Source organism: Trifolium pratense, linkage group LG2 (assembly GCF_020283565.1).
Source record: "Trifolium pratense cultivar HEN17-A07 linkage group LG2, ARS_RC_1.1, whole genome shotgun sequence".
NCBI lineage: Eukaryota > Viridiplantae > Streptophyta > Magnoliopsida > Fabales > Fabaceae > Trifolium > Trifolium pratense.
This window is the reverse complement of record NC_060060.1, coordinates 48,788,231-48,812,085: the sequence shown is the minus strand read 5'-3', so window position 1 is coordinate 48,812,085 and position 23,855 is coordinate 48,788,231. Positions and strand designations below refer to the sequence as shown.

The 23,855-nt window shown below is 36.6% G+C and overlaps 3 protein-coding genes and 1 pseudogene across 7 annotated transcripts; 3 read left to right on the top strand and 1 right to left on the bottom strand.

Annotated features, from left to right (window-relative positions):
- Positions 1-10: 10 nt before the first annotated feature.
- On the top strand, positions 11-2,079 carry LOC123904843 (protein MAIN-LIKE 1-like). The gene is made up of 3 exons (XM_045954451.1): positions 11-23; positions 713-933; positions 1,151-2,079. Exons 1-3 carry the CDS (start codon positions 11-13, stop codon positions 2,027-2,029), a joined length of 1,113 nt encoding a protein of 370 aa, XP_045810407.1. The 3' UTR covers positions 2,030-2,079.
- Positions 2,060-3,731, bottom strand: LOC123904842 (PKS-NRPS hybrid synthetase cheA-like). The gene is made up of 3 exons (XM_045954450.1): positions 2,494-3,731; positions 2,123-2,412; positions 2,060-2,079 (listed from the first exon to the last, which is right to left on the bottom strand). Exons 1-3 carry the CDS (start codon positions 3,729-3,731, stop codon positions 2,060-2,062), a joined length of 1,548 nt encoding a protein of 515 aa, XP_045810406.1.
- Positions 3,732-4,565: 834 nt separating this feature from the next.
- LOC123904840 lies at positions 4,566-5,353 on the top strand (annotated as a pseudogene).
- A 3,495-nt stretch (positions 5,354-8,848) lies between these two features.
- Positions 8,849-14,292, top strand: LOC123907043 (putative pentatricopeptide repeat-containing protein At1g12700, mitochondrial). 5 transcript variants are annotated; one of them, XR_006809112.1, is made up of 3 exons: positions 8,849-10,995; positions 12,462-12,500; positions 13,218-14,292. XR_006809112.1 is itself a non-coding variant. In XM_045957114.1 (2 exons), the coding sequence occupies exon 1, from the start codon at positions 9,037-9,039 to the stop codon at positions 10,981-10,983; it is 1,947 nt and encodes a 648-aa protein (XP_045813070.1). In that variant the 5' UTR covers positions 8,850-9,036; the 3' UTR covers positions 10,984-10,995; positions 12,462-12,662. The 5 variants fall into 5 exon arrangements, 1 of the variants encoding a protein (XP_045813070.1); XR_006809110.1 differs by having other exon boundaries at positions 8,850-10,995; positions 12,462-12,638; XR_006809111.1 differs by lacking the exon at positions 13,218-14,292 and adding an exon at positions 13,093-13,189 and having other exon boundaries at positions 8,850-10,995; positions 12,462-12,638.
- Positions 14,293-23,855: the final 9,563 nt, after the last annotated feature.

Sequence of the window (23,855 nt, the reverse complement as noted above, 5' to 3'; positions counted from 1 at the left end):
ATTGATATTAATGGGAATCAAGAGTGTCAAATACACCATTTAAAAAAAATTGTGGAAAATGTACCAAAAAAAAATTGTGGAAACAAAAAAGCACGTAATTTTTTTTGTGGGAAACAGGAAAAAAAAAAGTTTTTTTTTTTTAAAAAAAAATGTAAATTGCGGCGGTTCAAACCGACGCTAAAAGCTCAAAAAACTTTAAAAATTATTACAAACAGCGACGGTTGGGAATCGCAGCAAAAATCAATACAACCGACGCTATCGTCTTTGTGGCGGTTATTCCAACGGTTTACGCGAACTGCCGCTGTATACCCTAGCGACGCTGCTTGTTGCGTCACTTGTCCAACCGCCGCATAAGTCAATTAGCGACGGTTTAAACCGACGCTAATGCTTTTTTCCAGCTGTCGTCGCTTGCTTCTTTTTTTGTAGTGTATACCATCATATATAATGTAAAACGGAAAAAAAAAAAATCATTACTTACCCTAGTCAAAAAAAGTATTCCGGTGTGAGTTTGCCGAAATTGAGAGAGTAAGTGTAATTTTACATACCGGTACACTTTTTCGAAGTGTGCCGGTTTGATTTCTTCACCGGTACACTTGAAAAAAAGTGTACCGGTATGAATATTCATACCGGTACACTTTTTTTCAAGTGTACCGGTATGCATATTCATACCGGTACACTTTTTTATAATTTTTTTTTTGTTTTTTTTTTCCAGTGGTGCGTACAAGAGGATCAGACGGTAGAATTAAGCATAACAGAGCACGTGGAGAGTCTCGTCGACATCAGGAGGAGCTGGAACACGATGAGCTGCCGCCAGTGCATGAGGAGCAGGTTGAGCAGCAGGCTGTGCAGCAAGGTTGGCCTGGAGGGCCGATCGATACGAGTCTTTTGACTCGATACGAGCATCATGTTGCTCGTCATGTATGGTTTGGTCAGGTAATACTTTGTTTTTTTTTTATTATTTGTTAAGTTATATTGATCATTTTTTTTTAATTTGTATTGTTTATACTCTCGTTACAACTGTTAAATCCTTATTTTGCATACAAATTTAGTGTTAAAATATTATTATAGTTCATTTTCAATGTCTTATGATATGCATCCAACTATCCGGTCTAATTTATTATTCACAATGTATTTTTTAAAATATATGTAGGAATGTGTCGAAGGTGACAAAATTGAACTACGAATAGCATCTTTAGGAAAAAAGTTAGCTGACAGGATTCCTGATCACCATCCTGAAGTTATTCAAGGGTGGTTGAATATTTCGGGGTTGTGCTGGCTTGAGCGGACTAGCTTGAAACTTACCGATCCGCAGCTTATATCCGCATTTGTTGAGAGGTGGCACCCTGAGACATCGTCATTTCACATGCCGTTCGGCGAGATGACTATTACTTTGGATGATGTGGCATGTCTTCTGCATCTACCTGTTAGGGGTCAGTTTTATACTCCTGTATCAGTTTCTCAGGAACAAGTTGCGGAACTTGCAGTTGAGTTGTTACGAGAGGAGTATGAATTTGCATTGCGAGAGACTGTAGCGCAGAGGGGTGGTTATTTTTCACAGCAGTGGCTATATGAGAGTTATATGAGGAATGCCAATTTCTACGGGAAACATGACTGCGCAGCTAGGGCATGGATGTTGATGTTGGTGGGATGTACCATTCTGGCCGATAAGAGTTATACACGTGTGGATGCCAAATGGCTACTTCTGTTTAGTGATTTGTCTGCAGTCCATACATTTTCGTGGGCCAGTATTGCATTGGTTTGTTTATACGATAACTTGAACGATACACATCATAACCTTTTGGTGCTTTGCCTTTATATTTGTTCTTCACTCCTCCTCTGGTTTTTATTTTTTCAGGTGGTGGACACAATGAACTTGAGGCTGGATAAGCAAGTTCAAACACTTTACTCTTCAACGCTCTTTTACCAACAATATCAAGTGACCGAAATCGAGTCCATATTGCCTCCATTGCATTACTCATGTCCAACTCATATCCATCCTATGTGTCATCCTCCAATGGTTCTTCCATAGTTAATTTCTTCCAGTGACCGTGAACTGAATCTAACGGTATCGGTACATCGCTGGTTGTATATCCACTCAATTCACAAGCACAACGCAACTCACATGTTGACCTAATTTTGCAACCACACAAGTTTTTATTTGTTCCAACAATGTCAATTCTCTTCATCTCATCAGAAATTAGTGTCATAGCGGCCCTGGAGACAAAGTTTCTCAAATATTGAAAAAATGGACTGCCATGTGTCTTTTCTGCATAGTAAAAACTCTTTTGAAAAGACTTCTTAATTTTGTCAACTTCTAGTCTTATGTTGTCATTCATGCCTTCCAAACACTTGCATAAGTCTCCTTTGCTGTGTTCCAACATTTGCTTCAGTCTCCAATGTGCAGACTCAACTCTAAATATCAAATTGCAAACAATAGTCAATTAAACGCCAAAAAATATATATAATTTCAATTTTAAAATAAAAAAATTATACCTATTAGTCGTTGTGTTTCCTAAATGCATCACTCGATTGGTCCATGCTTCAACAAATTGTTCTTTGTGAGGGGCCAACCAGGTGTTATTGACATATTCGACAAAATTGCTTGAATTAACACATGCTTGCTGAAACGCATTCAACCGCTGCTGATACTCCACCTCATCCGGACTTTCAACAACATCTCTCCATAAATTTTTCACCTTCTGTCGCATATCCTTAGGTATTTGCACGGTGCATCTCGCATTCACATTTTTGATTATGTGCCACGTACAAAGCATATTAGTAGTATGTGGAAATATATCTTTAATTGTATTCATCAAAGCAAACTCCCTATCAGTCAAAATTACTCTAGGAAATATATCTTGCTTAGTAATCAATTGCTTCAACTTACCTAACGCCCAATGATAATTGTCCGTCTTCTCAGATTCCATGTAAGCAAATCCAACAGCAAATGTCATGTTAGTTGACGTTATGCCAGTAATTTCAAGCAGTGGTTGTCTATATTTATTAGTTTTGTATGTGCAGTCCATAACCAAAACAATGGGAAACAAGTTCAACAACTTGATTGAATCTGGATGCGCCCAAAAAATATCACTCAAAACATCGGAGCCATCATCTTTTCTTCTATTCCAGCTGACATATTTTGCATCATCTAACAACTGCAGCAAGTGTTGCAGCTCTGTTCTGGAGCCTCTTTCCTGTATTTGCATCATGTGTCTTTTCCTATATACAAGTGTGGCATCAACAACAGACTTTGGATTTTGATCTTTCAAATCTAAAACAATGTGTCTTGGTGCTACTTTACGCTTTGTCAAATCTTGAACACGTTTGTTTTCATCAGCGGTTAAACATGCCTTGCGAGGATGACCATGATATTGGTGAGGTAGCCCGTGGTTGTGAACTCCATGAATAACCTGAACTTTCCATCCTGAACCATCTGTTGAAGGTGCAGCTCTAATTTTAAATGGACAGTTACACTTTTTCGATGCAGTTGTCGTGGAACTTTCTGATGAGTCATACTTTCCACCTTTGTCACAACCCAAAATCAACTTGTCATTTCTTCCTCTTATTCCGTTCTTTTTATCCGACCGAGTAATGATAATACCGACTTTATTGGCATCTCCAACATCTCGAGCCCATTTGACAACATCATATGGGGTAGCAAATTTTTGATGAGTTGTAAAAACATCCGTAGTATCTACCAACATTTGACTTGTATCGCCGAGATAAGCCATATCTGTTTAAAAATAAAAAAACAAATTAAAATTAAAAAAATTAAGATTAACATACCGGTACACTTATTACATACCGGAACACTTTTACTACCGGAACACTTTAAAAAAATGTACCGGTATGTATAATGATAAACGAAATATAATTAACATACCGGTACACTTTTTAAAAAGTGTACCGGTAACATTAACATACCGGAACATTTTTTAAAAAGTGTACCGGTAAAGTAAACATACCGGAAACGTTATAAAAAGTGTACCGGTAGTAATATTAACATACCGGAACACTTTTTAAAAAGTGTACCGGTAAAGTTAACTTACCGGTAAGGATAAATACTTACCGGAACAGTTTTTCGTGAGGATGAAAATTCTACCGGAACAGTATAATACGACAAAAATTATTTTTTTAAAATATATTAATTTTTAATAAGGGTATATTGGGTATTTTTAGAAAAATGTTGGGGTAAAGTGAAGATTGTTGGGGTAGAAATTTTTTTTTTCACCGAGTTGTATTTGTTGATGTTTATTTAATTTTTCAATTATGTTATAATAAGTCCTGTTAATTGGGAAGCAAGGTTGTTTTATTTTCCCTATTAACTGGGAGTAGTGGCTGTGTAGGCAGACGAAGTCTTTTGAATTATTCGTTATTTGTAGGCATGTTTAGTTAGTGTTGCAGTTTAGATTACTATGTGGCAGAACTGATGTAAGGCTATATAAAGCCAATTCCTTTTCATTCAATAATATCAGAAACATTTTCCTTCAAATTATTTTTGCTTTTCTTAATAATTAACATCTGGTACCAGAGCTTCGAAAGGGGCCTGGTTAACTGAAGCGGCAGTCTTCAAAGAACATTAGCAATGACATCTGAAGGGAGCAGTAATGGATTTGTGCAACCAGCAATTCCAAAGCTTGATGGTCACTATGATCATTGGAGCATGTTGATGGAGAATTTTTTGAGATCAAAGGAATATTGGGGATTGATTGAAGAAGGAATTCCTGAAGTAAAAGATGAAGCAGCCTTGAATGAGGCACAGTTAAAGGCAAGAAACGACATGAAGCTAAAGGATCTAAAGGCGAAGAATTACTTGTATCAAGGAATTGATCGAGTTGTTCTAGAGACTATTCTCAAGAAAGACACCGCCAAAGACATATGGGACTCCTTAAAGAAGAAGTATCAAGGCACGATTCGAGTCAAGCGGGCTCAATTATAAGCTCTTCGTAAAGAGTTTGAAATTCTGAACATGAAAACCGGAGAATCTGTGAATGAGTATTTTGCAAGGACGCTGACAATTGCAAACCGAATGAGAACTCATGGAGAGAAGATGGAAGATGTTACGATCATAGAGAAGATTCTACGCTCTATGAACTCTAAATTTGACTATGTCGTATGTTCAATAGAAGAGTCTAATGACATTGATACTATGTCAGTAGATGAGTTGCAAAGTTCACTGTTAGTGCATGAGCAACGCATGTCAAATCACATTGAGGAAGAGCAAGTTCTCAAAGTGAATCATGCTGGAAATTCCTATGGAAGAAGCAGAGGTCGAGGAAGCTTTAGAGGAAGAGGAAGGGGTCGTGGTCGTGGCATAAGAGAAGGAAATTTTGACAAGTCATCCTTTGAATGATATAATTGTCACAAAACTGGCCACTTTCAATGGGAATGTCCTTATAAAGCAGAACGAACAGCAAACTTTGTTGAAGCAGACGAGGAAGAAATATTATTGATGGCTTACATGGAGAATAAGCAAGCTGAAAATGGGGAGATATGGTATCTGGATTCTGGATGCAGCAATCACATGACAGGTAATAAAAATTTGTTTTGTGATTTAAATGAAAGTTTTCGACAAAACGTCAAGCTTGGCAATGACTCTAGCATGAGTGTTATGGGAAAAGGAAGTGTTAAAGTGCAAATGAATAAGAAAATGCAAACTGTGGATGATGTATATTATGTGCCAGAACTCAAAAGCAATTTGATCAGTCTAGGACAATTGCAAGAAACAGGTTGTGCTATTATAATCCAGAAGGGATCTTGTCAAATCCATGATCCAAAAGAGGGACTAATTGTTGCTGTCAAAATGTCTGGAAATCGGATGTTTCAACTAAAAAACGAAACATTTGAAGACCAAACTTGTCTCAAAGTATCTGTTTCCGATCCTTCATGGTTGTGGCACTACAGGTTTGGACATTTAAACTTCAATGGACTCAGAGCTTTGCAACAAAAAGAAATGGTGAAAGGGCTTCCACAAATTGAAACTCCATCTCATGTATGTGAAGAATGTGTGATTGCAAAGCAACATAGAAAATCATTTCCTCGAGAAAGTAATTGGAGAGCTAGTCATGTCCTTCAACTAGTGCATTCAGACATATGAGGTCCAATGAATCCAACTTCCAACAGCGACAAAAGGTACTTCATAACTTTTACTGATGACTTTAGTAGAAAAACATGGGTATACTTTCTAAAAGAAAAATCTGAAGCAATTGAAATGTTTAGGAAATTTAAAGCACGAGTTGAGAAGGAGACAAAACAGCATATTCAATGTCTTCGAACAGATCGTGGGGGAGAATACACATCTAGTGAGTTTGTGAATGTGTGTGAATGTAATGGAATCAAGAGGCAGCTGACTGCGGCATACACACCACATCAAAATGGTGTGTCAGAGAGGAAAAACAGAACCATTATGAATATGGTGAGAAGTTTACTAGCAAATAAAAATGTGCCGAAGATGTTTTGGCCGGAGGCGGTTAATTGGAGTGTTCATGTTCTCAATCGATGTCCAACATTTTCTGTGAAGAATATGACACCGGAAGAAGCTTGGTCCGGTCACAGACCAGCTGTTGATCATTTCAGAATATTTGGATGTGTTGCTTATGTGCATGTTCCTGATCCAAAGAGAAAGAAACTTGATGATAAGGGAGAGAAATGTGTACTGCTTGGTGTTAGTGAAGAATCTAAGGCTTACCGTCTTTACAATCCTCTAACTAAGAAAGTTTGTATTTCTAAAGATGTGGTGTTTGATGAAATCAGTAGCTGGAATTGGGAAAACAATGACAAAGGAAAATCATTGCCTCTTGAACTTGAGGATAATATAAATGTAGAAGTAGAAAAGGATGCAGACAATGATTGTGAAGAATTAAATGAATTTGGATCTGATCATGGAAGTAAGGGCGCTGAAACTTTACAACAAAATATGCAACGTCCAAGGAGAAGGCCAAGTTGGATGGATGATTACACAAGCGGTGAAGAGCTCTCAGATGAAGACACATTGGCTCACTTTGCCTTATTTGCTGGATGTGACCCCATTTCATTTGATGAGGCAATTAAAAGTTCAAGATGGAGAAAGGCTATGGATGCAGAGATTGAAGCAATTGAAAGAAATAACACATGGGAATTAGTGGAACTGCCAAAAGGAGAAAAAACGGTGGGAGTAAAATGGATTTACAAAACAATGGTGAATGAAAAAGGAGAAATTGACAAGTTCAAGGCTCGTTTGGTAGCAAAAGGGTACACTCAAAAGTACGGAGTTGATTATTCTGAAGTATTTGCACCAGTGGCAAGGCATGACACGATAAGAATGGTTATCTCACTAGCTTCTCTAAATAAGTGGACTATTTATCAACTTGATGTCAAGTCTGCATTTTTACATGGAGAACTTGTGGAGCAGGTTTATGTGGAACAACCTCCAGGGTATTTAAAGAAGGGAAGCAAACACATGGTTTATAAGTTGAAAAGAGCTCTTTATGGATTGAAACAAGCTCCACGAGCTTGGTATAGTCGAATAGACACGTATTTCACCCAGGCTGGTTTTCACAAATGTCCTTATGAGCATACACTCTACATCAAAACTGGAGAGAAAGGTAATATTTTAATTGTGTGCTTATATGTGGATGATTTGATATTCACTGGAAATGATGAACGCTTATTTAGCGAGTTTAAACAATCCATGATGAATGAGTTTGAGATGACTGATTTGGGAGAGATGAAGTACTTTCTTGGCATAGAGGTGACTCAATCTGCACGTGGCATCTTTATTTGTCAAAAGAAATATGCTCAAGAGGTATTAGAAAGATTTAAAATGGATGATTGCAATCCAGTTCAAATCCCTATAGTTCCTGGAACAAAACTTACTCAAGACGTCGAAGGAATGAAGATTGACAGCACCTACTATAAGCAGATGGTTGGAAGTCTTATGTATATGACATTAACTCGACCAGATTTAATGTATGCTGTCAGCCTCATTAGCAGGTTTATGGAATCACCAACTTAACTCCATCATCAAGCAGTAAAAAAAATATTACGCTACCTGAAAGGTACTGTTAGCTAAGGTTTGTTCTATAAGAAGAGTGAACGAAATGAATTGGTTGGTTTCAGTGACAGTGATTATGCCGGGGATTTGGATGATCGCAAAAGTACATCCGGGTATGTGTTTCTCTTAAGTGGAGCTGCAGTCTCATGGTCCTCAAAGAAACAACCTGTTGTCACTTTATCCACCACTGAAGCAGAATTTATAGCTGCCGCATCATGTGCTTGTCAAGGTATTTGGCTTAGAAGAATTTTGGAAGAGGTGAAGTATGCACAGCAAGGTCCAACTATGTTGTTTTGTGATAATAATTCAACAATTAAGTTGTCATAAAATGCAGTTCTACACGGAAGAAGCAAACACATTGACGTGAGGTTTCATTTTCTTCGCGATCTCACTAAAGAAGGAGTTGTGGAGCTTAGCTACTGCAAAAGTGATGAGCAAATTGCAGACATACTAACAAAACCTTTGAAAGCTGATTCTTTTATGAAGTTGAGGGCATTACTTGGCATGTGTTCCAAAGAGGAAATAAACTGATTGCTTATGATCATTCAGTTTAAGGGAGAGTGTTGATGTTAGTAGATGTTTATTTAATTTTTCAATTATGTTATAATAAGTCCTGTTAATTGGGAAGCAAGGTTGTTTTATTTTCCCTATTAACTAGGAGTAGTGGCTGTGTAGGCAGACTAAGTCTTTTGAATTATTCCTTATTTGTAGGCATGTTTAGTTAGTGTTGCAGTTTAGATTACTATGTGGCAGAACTGATGTAAGGCTATATAAAGCCAATTCCTTTTCATTCAATAATATCAAAAACATTTTCCTTCAAATTATTTTTGCTTTTCTTAATAATTAACAGTATCGACACATGGGATACAAAGACAGTATGCACCAAATGAATGAAAGAATCCATAATAATACAGAGGGAACGTTCTCGTTATAGATAGAAGAAGATAGATTCAGTGTTATCCTTAATCCATTCATTCTTCACAGTGTTGTCGTTTTCAACCAAAATGCTTCAGAGGTATTATGCTTCTTCTATCCCTCTTTTTCAACATTCAAACCCTAATTTCATTCCTTCTTCAACAATGTTATACTCTCAATTACACAACCAACAAGACAAAGCTAATCTTGTTTCCTCATTCAATCACTTGTTACATCAGAATCCAACCCCACCCATCTTCCATTTTAATAAGATTGTAGGTTCCCTTGTTAAGTCCAATCATTACTACACTGTTGTTTCACTTCATCGTCATATGGAATTAAATGGAATTGCTTCAGATTTAGTCACTTTGAGCATCTTGATCAATTGCTTTTCTCAATTGGGTTTAAACTCTCTTTCCTTTTCTGTATTTGCCAACATTCTCAAAAAGGGTTATGACCCAGATGTCATAACTTTGACTACACTCATCAAGGGTCTTTGTCTCAAAGGTCAGATCCATAAAGCATTGAACTTTCATGACAACGTCGTAGCACAGGGATTTCAGTTGAACCAAGTTAGTTACGGGACCTTAATCAATGGGTTATGTAAAGTAGGAGAAACAAGTGCAGCCTTGCAGTTGTTGAGACGAGTTGATGGGAAACTGGTTCGACCTAATGTGGTAATGTACAATGCAATTATTGACAGTATGTGCAAAGATAAACTTGTTGATGATGCTTTTGATTTATATTCTGAAATGGTCGCTAAGAGAATTTATCCTAATGTTGTCACTTATAGTACTTTAATTAGTGGCATTTGCATTGTCGGTAAATTGAAAGAAGCAATTGATTTGTTTAATAAAATGATATTGGAAAACATCAACCCTAATGTGTTTACCTTCAATATATTGGTTGATGCATTTTGTAAGGAAGGAAAAGTGAAAGAAGCTAACAATGTGTTTGCTATGATGATGAGAAAAGGTGTTAAACCTGATGTTATTACTTATAGCTCGTTAATGGATGGATATTGCTTAGTTAAAGAAATGAACAAGGCCAACCGTACATTCAACACCATGGCACAATGTGGAGTGACTCCAAATGTTCACAGCTATAGTATTATGATTAATGGATTTTGTAAAGTTAAAATGGTGGATGAAGCCTTAAATCTCTTCAAAGAAATGCGTTGTAGAAACATTATTCCTAATGTGGTAACTTACAGTTCCCTTATTGATGCATTTTGTAAGGAAGGAATAGTGAAAGAAGCTAATAATGTGTTTGCTATGATGATTAGAAAAGGTGTTAAACCTAATGTTGTTACATATAACTCTTTAATGGATGGATATTGCTTAGTTAAACAAGTGAACAAGGCCAAGGGTATATTCAATATCATGGCCCAAAGTGGAGTGACTCCTGAAGTTCGGAGCTATAATATTATGATTAATGGATTTTGTAAGGTTAAAATGGTGGATGAAGCCTTAATTCTCTTCAAAGAAATGCGTTGTAGAAACATTATTCCTAATGTGATAGCTTACAGTTCCCTTATTGATGGTTTGGGAAAATCAGGGAGAATCTCTCATGCTTTGAAGCTTGTTGATGAGATGCATGATAGAGGTCAACCACCTGATATAGTTACCTACAATTCTATATTTAATGCTTTATGCAAAACCCATCATGTTGAAAAGGCGATTGCATTATTAACAAAAGTTAAGGACGAGGGCATTCAACCAAATATGAACACATATACTATTCTTATTCACGGATTGTGTAAAGTTGGAAGAGTAGAGGACGCGAGAAATGTTTTTGAAGATCTTTCAGTCAAAGGCTACAATCTAAATGTTTATACATATACTGTTATGATCCAAGGGTTTTGCGACAAGGGCTTGTTTGATGAAGCGTTGGCCTTGCTATCAAAAATGAAAGACAATAGTTGCATTCCAGACGCTGCAACTTATGAAATAATTATCCGTTCTCTGTTTAATAAAGGTGAAAATGATAAGGCAGAGAAACTTCTACGTGAAATTATCGCAAAAGGTCTATTGTAAGATTGAAACTAGGTAAGATGGTTATTTTGTTATTGTTATTTCTTTTGTTAAGTGTGTTCATACTTCAAAGATTGGGATATTGGTGAGTTTGAAATTTGTGGGGAAGTGAATGAATATATTGTTGGAACAAAATTGATTTAAAAATGTTTGCCCCTAAATCTATAAAGGTTTTGATGATAACAAAGTATTGATTAACAATTGGAAGGACTAAAAATTTATTTTGAGTGCGCAGATATAAGCATCATATAAGCTCTGAGTGAAGTTCAGACGATGTAAATTCAGAAGTTCACAAGCGCTCAGAAGATGTTGGACTTCAGAAGTTACAACATTCAGAGGATGAAGACTTCAGAACTTCTTGTCTGTCTACAAGCTTCATCAACCTCTGAAGATCTCTTTGAAAGCTGTGAAGATTCTCTTTGTTAGTCAACTCTTCTACCAATGAAGAAAAGGACCTTTCAAGCCTGATCAGTTCAGCTACCTCTGTTTTGTCTGTCCTAACTTGAGAACGTGGGTCTTCAGTTTTGTTAGCTGAATAAGGAAAGTCTTCTCTGCAGTAGTCAAAGTAACTGAAACTCTTTCTTAGTTTTGGATACAACCAAACTGCATCAAGACAGACTGCTTGAAGACAAAAGGTTATCAACTCCAACGGCTCCTTTTGCAACGACTCTTTTCTAGTGGTATATATACTAGAAGATTCAGCTACAACAAGAAGAACAATTATTAAGATTTGAACGTGCGCTGAACAAACTCTGAACTCTGTGATATACAAGCTCTGAACCTCTGTCAAGTGTTTTTGCACTTTAGCCAAATACTCTGTACTACTTTGTATTTGCTCACTTTAGGTTCATCTAAGAGCATTTGTATATTTTTATATACTTTACTATTTACTTGAGGAAACTTAAGCTTGTGTGCTTAAGTGTGAAACTTAAGCTTGTGTGCTTAAGTGTGAAGTCTTAAGCTTGTGTGCTTGAGCATTGTTGAGAAGTCTCTTGCTTGTGTGCTTGAGCAGGTGTAATCTTGTGTGATTATAGTGAACTCCCTTGGAAGTGCAAGGGGACTGGACTACTCTCGTTTTGTGAGAGGAACCAGTATAAATTGCTTGTGTGCTCTCTCTCTCTCTCTCTTTATCTTGTTATTTTTTGTGTTACTTTTCCGCTGCTAACGTAGTTGAGTTAAGAACTTGAAAAAGTTTTAACTTAGCTAAAACACAATTCAACCCCCCCCCTTCTTGTGTTTTCACACCTTCATATATTTGTTACGGTTGTCTTGGAAATATTGTTTGGTTAGGAGTTTACAAATTGTACTACACTTGCTCCAGCCAAGTAATAAAGTCAATTATTGTCAATTAAAGTGTTTCTTTAGACTGTGGAGTTGTAAACACAACAAGCACAAGCATGACACTTATATTGCTGTCCCCGTTAGAGATGGTTAGTATTTCTATTTACATGTCTTATTGAATAGATCTTTAATACTTGTAGGAAGCTTGAGTCTAAGAATCATTTTGGTGGAGTGATCTGGTAAATTTTAATACAACAACTTTGGTAGGTTTTATATCAGGAATTAATAATGGCATTACGGAGAAACTTTTCGCTACTATAGAAAGTGAATTGGGACAGTGCTGGTTTAAGTGAAACTTTGACTTTGTGATTTCTCAAGTAAGTTATCAATATTTTTTGCCACCTGCTTTGTGTTTTCGACCTTTTGCATGGTAACTGTATTGATCACATGTCCTTTATAGCAATTAGTTTACTGACCCAAAGTTATATGGTATTTTGGTTAACTGTGCGAATTAAAATCTTTGCATTGTATGTAGTTTTTATAAACTAATTATTCTGGTGTTTATCGGCATCAATTTAATTTACATCTAGATAATGTCTGAACTTAAAATCCAATCTATGTGGACTGGAATTTGGCATCTGTTACAAAGTGTTCTTAATGCTTGTTGAATCTGAATCTCAATATTTGTTGGATCCACGAGTCGCTAAATTTCTTTTTTCTTTGTAATACTTGTACTTCTGCGTAATAATAATTTTAATCTTACAAAACTTAACTATTTTTGAATGATAAACTTAAGATTTAATATCCAACGACTTGAATTGTACACAACAGGTACAAGCTTGGATCTACATAATTACTGATTTTGCAGTTTTGGATGAGTATTTATCTTTATTTTTGGTGAATATTATTTATGGAACATGTATTTATGGTACAAGATTAGATGTATGCTATTCTAGAACATGTATTCCAGGGCCCTTCTCCTTCATATACAGCCGTGTCATTCTGAGATGAATGCTGATTTTGCACCCTCATGCATAAAATTCATGTCATGGTTGCACACATGAACTGCGACGAGATTGGGGACAAAGTTCAAGTACGATGTGCCGCCAAGACTTCAGTGTGCAACAAACCTGCGGTCAGACAGAGTAATTAGGCGGTGGATTCACCACCACCGAGTCATCCTTTTGTTCACCATCTTCTCCCAATAGTACATTTGAACTTGAATCCCAATATGAAGAAGCCCATTTTTCTTTCCATTGCTTCTACACGTGTCTGATTAACTATTATTAACTACTATACTCATATATGTTAACTCCCTATAACCCAAATCTTCCACCAACATAAACATTAAACGAATGAATCCTAAATAATAGAGAGAGGGAACATTTCTCGCTGTACATAGGTTCAGTGTTATCCTTAATTCATTCATTCTACACAATGTTGTCGTTTTCAACCAAACAGCTTCGGAGGTACTATGCTTCTTCTCTCCCTCTTTTTCAACTTCCAAACCCTAATTTCATTTCTTCTTCAACAATGTTATGCCACCAACAAGAAAATCATGATAATCTTGTTTCTTCATTCAATCACTTACAAGTACTCTCAATTACTTAGAGTGAGGAAAAAGATCATGAGGGAGAAGTGGAAAATGAGAGAAATGGTGAGCTTGAGGAAGAAGTCGAAAATGAGAGTGAGGAAAAAAAAAGAGAAAAGTAAGAAAGAAAGACTTATTGATCCCGATTCAATGTTAAGGAAGATAAAAAGTCAACTTTTGAAAGAGGGACCTCAAAAAATTTCTTATTATGTGAAGTTACCTTATCCACACATAGGGAAGAACAAAAGTAGTGTCTAGTGAGCGTGAGAAGAAGGTGGTAGAAGGGAAGAGTGAAAATGAAAAAGTAGAAAAAAGTGAGAAAGAAAAAGAAAAAGAGGGAGGAGTTGAAAATGAGAGAAAGGTGGAAGAGAAGAAAAAAGATGATATGCAAGGTTTGTTGATAATGACTCAAATTTGAAGAAAATTAAGAGTAAAATTTTGAAAGATGGAGTAAAATTTCAGAGGAGGTAACAGCTCCAGAAATTTTGTCAGCAAAAAGGATGATCAGAAGAACTGCTTCAACTGTAAGAAGCCAGGACACTTTATTGCTGATTGTCCAGAAATGTCTGCTAAAGACAAAAGCAAAAGATACAGCTCAAAGAAGCAACAATTCAAGAGCAGATTGAAAAAGAGTCTGATGGCTACTTTTGAAGAGCTATCATCTGAGGAAGAAGTTGAGGAAGAAGAAGAGGCAAATCTAGCCCTGATGGCTTCAGCTGACTCAGATGTAGACTCAGACGATGAATCAGAATCAGGATCAGATTCTGAAGTAACTGATGAGGTATTTCTGACTGCTCTAAATCTCAACTTATAACTGCACTTAACAAGGTTATTGAGAAACATCTCAGAGTGTTGGGTAAACAAAAAGTTTTTCAAGAAAAGCTCAACACTCTGACTGAACAAGCAGAACATTTTCAAGGTCTGTATCAAGAAACTCTGAACAGAGTAAATGACTTTGAAAAGGGTTGTGCTGTTTGTCACAAACCTATTGATGAGCAGGAAATAGCTCTTCAACAGTTTGTGCATCTCAACCTTGGGAAGAGCAAAGCTGCTAATAGAATTTATAATGTTTTAAGACATAGAGGAGAAGGACTTGGCTATGAATATGGTAGAACATATTCAAAGCTAAAGACCTATCCCAAAAAGGTTGGAAAATCTTGGGTTTACTATGTTGTACCTCAGAGTGAAGAAGGAAAGAAATTTGGTACTCTGGAAGATGAGGATAATAATCTGAGAGATTTGGGAAATGACAACTCAGAGGAACCAAGTTCCTCAGGATCTGGGAAGAAAAGCTCAGAAGATAAAAGCTATTCAGAACTTGACAGTATTAGTTCAGATGTTCTGAAAGTTTCAAAATCTGAGGCTTCAACTTCTGGAACCAGAGGAATTCTAGTTCATGAGAAAAGTCAACCTAAAGGCTCAGAAGTTTTTAAAAGAAAGTCAAACCTCAAACCTCAGAGGCAACGTAGGACTAAGGTTATTTATGATTCTAGAGTCAATAGATATAACCAGTCAAATCAATGGACTGGTGATAAATACAAACTCTGGAAGCATAAACAATCCAAGTCCTGGAATAATAACAGAACTCAAACTAAGAAACATTTTCAAAAGAGTTATTATTCCAAACCAAAATCTTTCTCTCACACTCAACAACACAGTAAACATTTGTGGACTAACAAGCGAGGACCCAGAAGATGGGTACCAAAAGCTGAAATTATGTACCATTCAGATTTACCAACTAGGAAAGGATATGTCCTACCTAGTGTGTGGAAACAAGTCTTATGCAAGGGAAGAAGGGCTTATGTCCTAGATCAATGGCTGACAAGTTCTCAAGTTAACAATCAGAACTTGGGAAATGAAGAGGAAGAATACTGGGATGACTTTATCATTAACATTGATGAAGAGTTCCATCGCAATGATTAAAGTTGTTTCTCATACAGCCTGCCACTCAAAGAAATATCATGAAACATTCATGGTATCTGGATAGTGGATGTTCAAGGCATATGACTGGTGACAAACAACTATTTTCCAAGCTGACTATGAAAGAAGGAGGATCTGTTGGCTTTGGAGGTAATCAAAAGGGAAAGATAATAGGTACAGGTACAGTAGGTAATTCTTCCCTATCTATTAATGATGTTTGGTTAGTAGATGGACTCAAACATAACCTATTGAGCATAAGTCAATTTTGCGACAATGGTTATGTAGTTGTCTTTAATAAGGAATCATGTACTGTGTCTAAACAATCTGATAACTCCATGATATTCAAAGGTCTGAGAAAGAACAATGTTTATAAAATTAATCTTTCTGATTTGAATAATACGGTCAAAACAAGGTAAATAAATAGTATATTTTTGTCAAACAATGTCTTATAATTAAGGACGGATGTAGTACTATATTTCAATCCAACGGTCAATTCTGTAATACGATATTATCCGGTGAAGAATTATTATGGTGTCATATAAAGAGTTTGATACCTTATGTTGGATTTTTAAGTTTTATGAAGAGATTAAAACTTATGGTAAATTTAATATAATTACACCAATATTTTGAATTTTTTATTTATTTAGAGACAGAAATGGATACTACAATTACTATTAACTTTCATTTTTGTGTATGGAGTAATGATATTTGAACAACCATGGAAAGAAGTATGGATTAGTTATTGTCGATGATTACAGTAGATGGACTTGGGTAAAATTCCTAAGAACAAAAGATGAAGCTTATGATGAGTTTAGCATCTTCTGCAAACAAATTCAAAATGAAAAAGGCTACACTATTTTAAAAGTTAGAAGTGATCATGGTGGAGAATTTGAAAATGAACCTTTTGAAAACTTTTGTGAAAAATATGGCATTTTGCATGAATTCTCTTCTCCTAGAACTCCTCAACAAAATGGGGTTGTAGAAAGGAAGAATAGAACTCTGCAAGAAATGGCCAGAACCATGATGCATGAAACTAAAGTAGCAAAGTTTTTATGGGCAGAAGCTGTAAACACAGCATGTTATGTTCAAAATAGAATCTATATCAGATCTAAGTTGAATAAAACTGCTTATGAATTGTTCAAAGGAAGAAAACCTGATATTTCTTATTTTCATCAGTTTGGATGTACATGTTATATCTTAAACAATAAAGTCCATCTAAAGAAATTTGATGCTAGAGGCTATAAGGGTATTTTTATAGGATACTCTGAACGCTCAAAAGCATACAGACTGTATATTTCTGAAACACATACTGTGGAGGAAAGTATGCATGTCAAATTTGATGACAAAGAGCCTGACCAAGTGTCAGAGCTTGTGGAAGGTTTGTCTAGATTTCAGGTATCAGAGGATCAATATTCAGATATTCCTAACTACTCAGAACATCCATTCTCTGAAGTACCTCTGAACACAATAGTTCCTACAGACTCTGAACAACCAAGAACTGAATCATCTGCTGAACCTGATGTTGATGAGTCTGAAGATGATGAGCCCCCAAGAAATACTTTCAAATACAAGTCATCACATCCAGAGGAACTGATATTAGGCAACAAGGATAGTCCAAGGAAGACAAGATCTCAACTGAGAAATGAGGAATCATTAGTTGGTCTTATTTCAATGATGGAACCTTCAAAGATTGATGAAGCTCTGAAGGATGATGCTTGGATTGTAGCAATGCAAGAAGAGCTGAATCAATTTCAAAGGAATGATGTGTGGACTCTAGTGCCCAAACCTTCACACAAGAACATTATTGGAACAAAATGGGTATTCAGAAACAAGCTGAATGAACAAGGTGAAGTGGTAAGGAACAAGGCTAGACTGGTTGCACAAGGTTATAGTCAACAAGAGGGGATTGACTATACTGAAACCTTTGCACCAGTTGCTAGACTTGAAGCAATCAGGTTACTTCTATCTTATGCTGTTAATCATGGAATAACCTTGTATCAGATGGATGTTAAAAGTGCCTTCTTAAATGGTTTCATTTCTGAAGAAGTGTATGTTAAGCAACCTCCTGGTTTTGAAGATGTCTCAAACCCAGAACATGTTTTTAAATTGAAGAAATCACTGTATGGTCTGAAACAAGCTCCAAGAGCTTGGTATGATAGACTCAGTAATTTCCTTCTTGAAAAGGGTTTTGAAAAAGGAAAGGTTGACTGCACACTCTTTAGAAAAACAACCAAAGAAGACATTTTAATCATTCAAATTTATGTTGATGATATTATTTTTGGTTCTACTAATTGCTGCTTTGTGCAAGAATTTTTCTAAGATAATGCAGGATGAATTTGAAATGAGCATGATGGGAGAGTTGAAGTTCTTTCTTGGAATTCAAATCAATCAGAAGAAGGAAGGGACTTATGTTCATCAATCAAAATACACTAAAGAACTTCTGAAGAAATTCAATCTAGATGACTGCAAGATAATGAATACTCCTATGCATCCAACTACCAACATGGGCAAGTCAGATGATGAAGGAAAAGTAGATCAAAAGGTCTACAGAGGTATGATTGGTTCCTTACTCTATCTGACAGCCTCTAGACCAGATATTTTATTCAGTGTATGCTTATGTGCAAGATTCCAGTCAGATCCTAGAGAGTCTCATCTTACAGCTGTAAAGAGAATCTTCAGGTATCTGAAAGGAACAACTAATCTTGGACTTCTCTATAAGAAATCCAATGATTATGTGCTAAATGGATTCTGTGATGCTGATTATGCTGGAGATAAAATTGAAAGAAAATCCACAAGTGGCAATTGTCAATTTGTTGGTGAAAACCTTATCTCCTGGGCTAGTAAAAGACAAACTACTATAGCTTTGTCTACAGCAGAAGCAGAATACATTTCAGCAGCTAAGTGTTGCACACAACTACTCTGGTTAAAATATCAGTTAGAAGATTATCAGGTAAGCAGTAACAATATTCCTTTATATTGTGATAACACTGCAGCCATTCATTTATCTAAAAATCCTATTCTACACTCTAGAGCCAAACATATTGAAATTAAACACCATTTTATCAGAGATTATGTTCAGAGAGGCATTATAGATATTAAGTTTGTTGATACTGAAAATCAATGGGCTGATATATTTACTAAAGCTTTATCTGTTGAAAGATTTGATTTTATAAAGAAACATCTGAACATGTTTTCAATCTCTGAATGAAAATTTTTTTTGGCAATTAAAGTGTAAGAGGTTAAGTATATCAGAACTTATGATTCAGATCATCTGAAACACAAGCTCTGAAGTACCTAACCCTGATAGAGATTTTTAAATAACTCAGAGGCTCTGAACTATTTAAGTGGGAAACGTTTAGTATTCACTGCTGAACAGTTGTCCATTAAAATAGCAGTTACCGAGTAAATTTCTGCACGTGGTCTACGTGTGTCAGGTAGTGGGTGGTTAATGATGATTTTTGGTATTCAACTTTCTGTCAATTAGCGCAACTTCCCAAATTTGCTATTTTCGTGTTAACTGTGTGCATTTAAATAAAACTTACACAATACACTTGCACACTATTCACTTTCACAACCTACACTTTCATATTCTCTCTAAACCTCCAACAAACTTTCTTTCTCTCTCGTTAGTTTTCCAAACCTTACCCTAATCTCCAACAATGGCTGGTACTTCATCTTCTTCGTCAAAAAGGATTCCTCCGTTTATTTTCAAGAACCTTCAGATTGTTGGAAACGAGATGGAATTCCCAGAATCTGAACTCACATTTCTGTCAGAAAAGATAGTTGATTTCGAGGGTTTGAAAGCTAATGGTTTCGACGTTAAGCCGTACTTTATCACTCAAGGTTGGGATAAGTACTTCGACATGCTTAACGGTCCTATCTACCCAGATTTGTTGAAGAAATTTTGGATGAAAGCAAAGGTGTTTGATAAGCATGAAGCTAAGAAGGAAGAGCTTGCTGCAATAGAAAGGAATCCTAGTCTGAAGGGTAAAACTAGGAAGGAAATGGGTTTGCTGGATTATACAGGTGTACAGATTAGGTCAAATATCTGTGGGATGAACATGGCACTCTCGCCCATTCATTTAAATGCTCTTCTTGGTCTTCCTAACTCTGGAATAGAGTTAGATGTGTTTGAAAAGGATACTAGATTCAGAGATGATCTTCTGCATCTCATATGCACAGACTTCTCCTTAAAAGGGAAAGTAAAGGGTTTGACTGATGAATGTCGAGTTCTTTTCAAGATCATCATAGCAGCTATCAGTCCAAGGGTTGGTGGGACTGATACAATCTCCTGGACGCATCGTCATCTGCTGTATTTCCTTCTGACAGGAAAGAAGGTAAATCTTGGAGATTACTTCTTTGAAAGGATTTGTGAAGCCATCTTTGCAAGTAAATCTCAGAGGAAAACTACTATAGTTTATCCTAGGCTGTTGTCAGACCTTCTGCATCAAGGTCATGTTGTTCAGAACTTGAAGAAATTTCATCCAGAGCTTGTGGAGAAGAAGTTCACTCCTGAAATTCTTCATGCTAGTTTCCTTACTAAGATGCGCCTTATTGCATCTAAGCCTGTTGCACCTCCACAAGAGCTATCTGTTAGACCTGAAGATCGTATGTATGTAGAAGGCTACCCAGTTATATCTGAAGCTGATGCTGAGCATGTGATTCAGGACTACTTAGAAGTGCTCAGACAAGAAGGTTTGGTTGTTGATAGAAGTATGGTTCCTCCAGCTCCTGTAAACATGTATAACCCTAAGAGGAAACCAAAGAGAAAGGCTGAAGCTCAAGCTGATCTTCCTAAGCCAGATCTTCTGGTTCAGAAGAAGATTAAGGTAGAAAAAGCTATGGTTGAGCAAAGGACTAAGAGGAAGCATGAAGAATCTGCTACCAAGGCTGCTGAAGGAGTTTCAAAAGAGCCTATTATTATTGAGGAAGATAGTTCAGACAGTTCTTCTGAAGGATCTACGTCAGAAGATAAGACTGAATCTGATGAGGAGACTCTTGCTGCTAGTTTGAGGAAAAGACCTGCTTCTATTTCCAAAGATAAAGGTAAATCTTCTAAGTATGTCTTCAATGAAAATGAGATTGGAATAGGTTACACCAAACCTCTCAGAACTATTTTACCAACCTCTGATATTCCAACCTCTGATAACCCCTTATCTGAACTAGAAAAACATTTGAGCCCTGACCCTCTTAATAATCACCCTCCTTCTCATGAAACTCAACACAAATCTAGCTCACCTCCTAAATCTCAATCACCTCAACCTCAACCTAACATTCCACCATCTGAACCTCAACCAGATATTCCTGTCACTGAACCAAACTCCCCTATCAAACAACCTTCTCCACAAAAATCTCCTAACCCAACTCCTGAACAAATTGCTCCTGAACCAACACCTGACCATAAATCTCCTGAACCATCTCCTGAACATATCTACCCTGAATCCACTTCTGATATCTCATCATCTGAACCAACCCCTGAACCCCATCCTAATCCAAGTACTGAACATGCTTCTCCTGAGCGTATTCATACTTGTGCCCCCAAGCCTTCAGAGGCAGAAGTTGTTATTATTGACAACCCTGCCAATGAAACACCCAACCTATCTACCATTCCCAATCCTTCACCATCATCATCCAACCCTTTTGGTAATCTATCCGCTCAGATTCATGAAGACTTAGTTAGATTATCTCTGCTTAAGGACAGGTTTCTAGTTTGTCCTTCTGATGTGGACTTGGAAGTTTCTAGCATTAAGGCAAGGCTTTGCAATGCTTTGGATAGTGCTGCTGAAGAAATTAAGGCTGTTGTTGGTAAGAGGGACTTGGATATGATAAGCTTCTTGAAGGATAGTATGGCTCGGGCTGAATTGAAAAGGTTAACCATGTTTAATCATGCTGGATTTGAACTTGCTAGGCTGGAAGAAATTGCTGCTGTTGAACACCGTCTGAATGCCTTCAAAGTCATCTGGATAGACTCCAAGCTGTTTCAGAATCTTGAAGCTCAGAGGTCTGAGTCTGAAAGGTTAGAAGAAGCTGCTGCTAGAGTTGCCGAGTTGGCAAATGAGCTACATAATGAGGATGTCACAGAAGAGGATGTACTGAATGTGCTGAACCAGGATGATGTCCTGATGATTGATTACCCAGAGGAAGGTGAACCCTCTGATAAAGGCAAGGCACCTTTGGTTGAAGAACAAGTGCCTATGGTTGAAGATCAAGCTCCTGTCGTGGCTGATCAATTGCAGATACTTCAAGAAGCCCTGAGGGAACAGCAAGAAGGTTTAGAACGTCAAAGAGCTGCTCAAGAGACATTGGAAACCAAGGTGGATGGTTTAGTTTCCAATGTGGGATCCTTGAATGATAAATTCGACCAACTCCTAGCCTTTCTTAAGAAACCCTAGGATTCTCTGCACTTGTTTTAAGCTTTATTTTTATCTTCTGAACACTTTATCTGGTTTATCTATTTTAAGTTGTTTTGTTTATGTTTTGCTTGCTTACTTCTTTCTTGTTCACTTGATATTTATATTGTCTTGATAAATAAGAACATAAGAACACAAGATGCTTTTTTAAACGGAAATTTTTTTTAATGCTCTAACCATGTTGAGTACTTTGGTAAAAAGAAAAAGAAAAAGACAACCTAATCCTAATCAGATGGATAAAACTCAGAAGAAATCTCTGATTTCTCCTCAGCATCCTCTGATGAAATTTCTATGGGATCTGGGTTTTGTTCTTGTTCTTCTTCTTCTTGTTCCTCCTCTGGAACATAGCTAGCCAAGAACTCAACATAGTCAGCATCATCTTCATTCTCTTCAGCTTCAGAATCTGATGAGATGATTATTATCTCCGCATCTTGTGGTTTCTTGTTATCTTCTTTATCTTTCTCCTCGTCTTCGCGTTTCTCTTCGCTCTTCTTTCTCTTAAACTCAGCGATGCGTAAACTGAATCTTTTCATTATTCCTACCTTCTCTTGCTTCACTTGTTTATTCTTGTTTTTACGTGAAGCAGGCATGTTAACTTGTTCCTTTTTATAAACCTTTGAGCGCGTTGGTTTTCGTTTTTGAAATTAATTCACCTTTGTAACAACCACTCTTCTTTCTTTGACTGTCTTGGTTATATAACTTTGTTTTACTTTTTGATAATGACAAAAGGGGGAGTAGTTACGCATTAATTGATATACTCCAAAACTGAAACCACGCCTTTTATCTCGCTTTTATCTGTTAAGTTATAAGTTGTTACTTTTAAGTTGTTTTACGTATTTCAAGGTGGAGACTAAGTTAGTTGAAACTGAAATAAATTTCATAAGTAAGGATAAGTTAAGAGTGCAATTTTAACTTAGCCTTATGAGACTTAGGGGGAGAGCTTGCAAACCTCTCACTCTGAAGAAAGATATGAAACTTGTTTTATTTCAGATTATCTTAATCTTATACTAAATTAAAATATCATGGATATAACTTAAAGTTTTGGCTTTAAGGAGTATCAATCTTAGGGGGAGCTTGCAAACCTCATAAACCTAAGAGAAACATGATAAGTTAATTTAACAACAATTGTCAATTAATACTGATGTTTGTCATCATCAAAAAGGGGGAGATTGTTGGAACAAAATTGATTTAAAAATGTTTGCCCCTAAATCTATAAAGGTTTTGATGATAACAAAGTATTGATTAACAATTGGAAGGACTAAAAATTTATTTTGAGTGCGCAGATATAAGCATCATATAAGCTCTGAGTGAAGTTCAGACGATGTAAATTCAGAAGTTCACAAGCGCTCAGAAGATGTTGGACTTCAGAAGTTACAACATTCAGAGGATGAAGACTTCAGAACTTCTTGTCTGTCTACAAGCTTCATCAACCTCTGAAGATCTCTTTGAAAGCTGTGAAGATTCTCTTTGTTAGTCAACTCTTCTACCAATGAAGAAAAGGACCTTTCAAGCCTGATCAGTTCAGCTACCTCTGTTTTGTCTGTCCTAACTTGAGAACGTGGGTCTTCAGTTTTGTTAGCTGAATAAGGAAAGTCTTCTCTGCAGTAGTCAAAGTAACTGAAACTCTTTCTTAGTTTTGGATACAACCAAACTGCATCAAGACAGACTGCTTG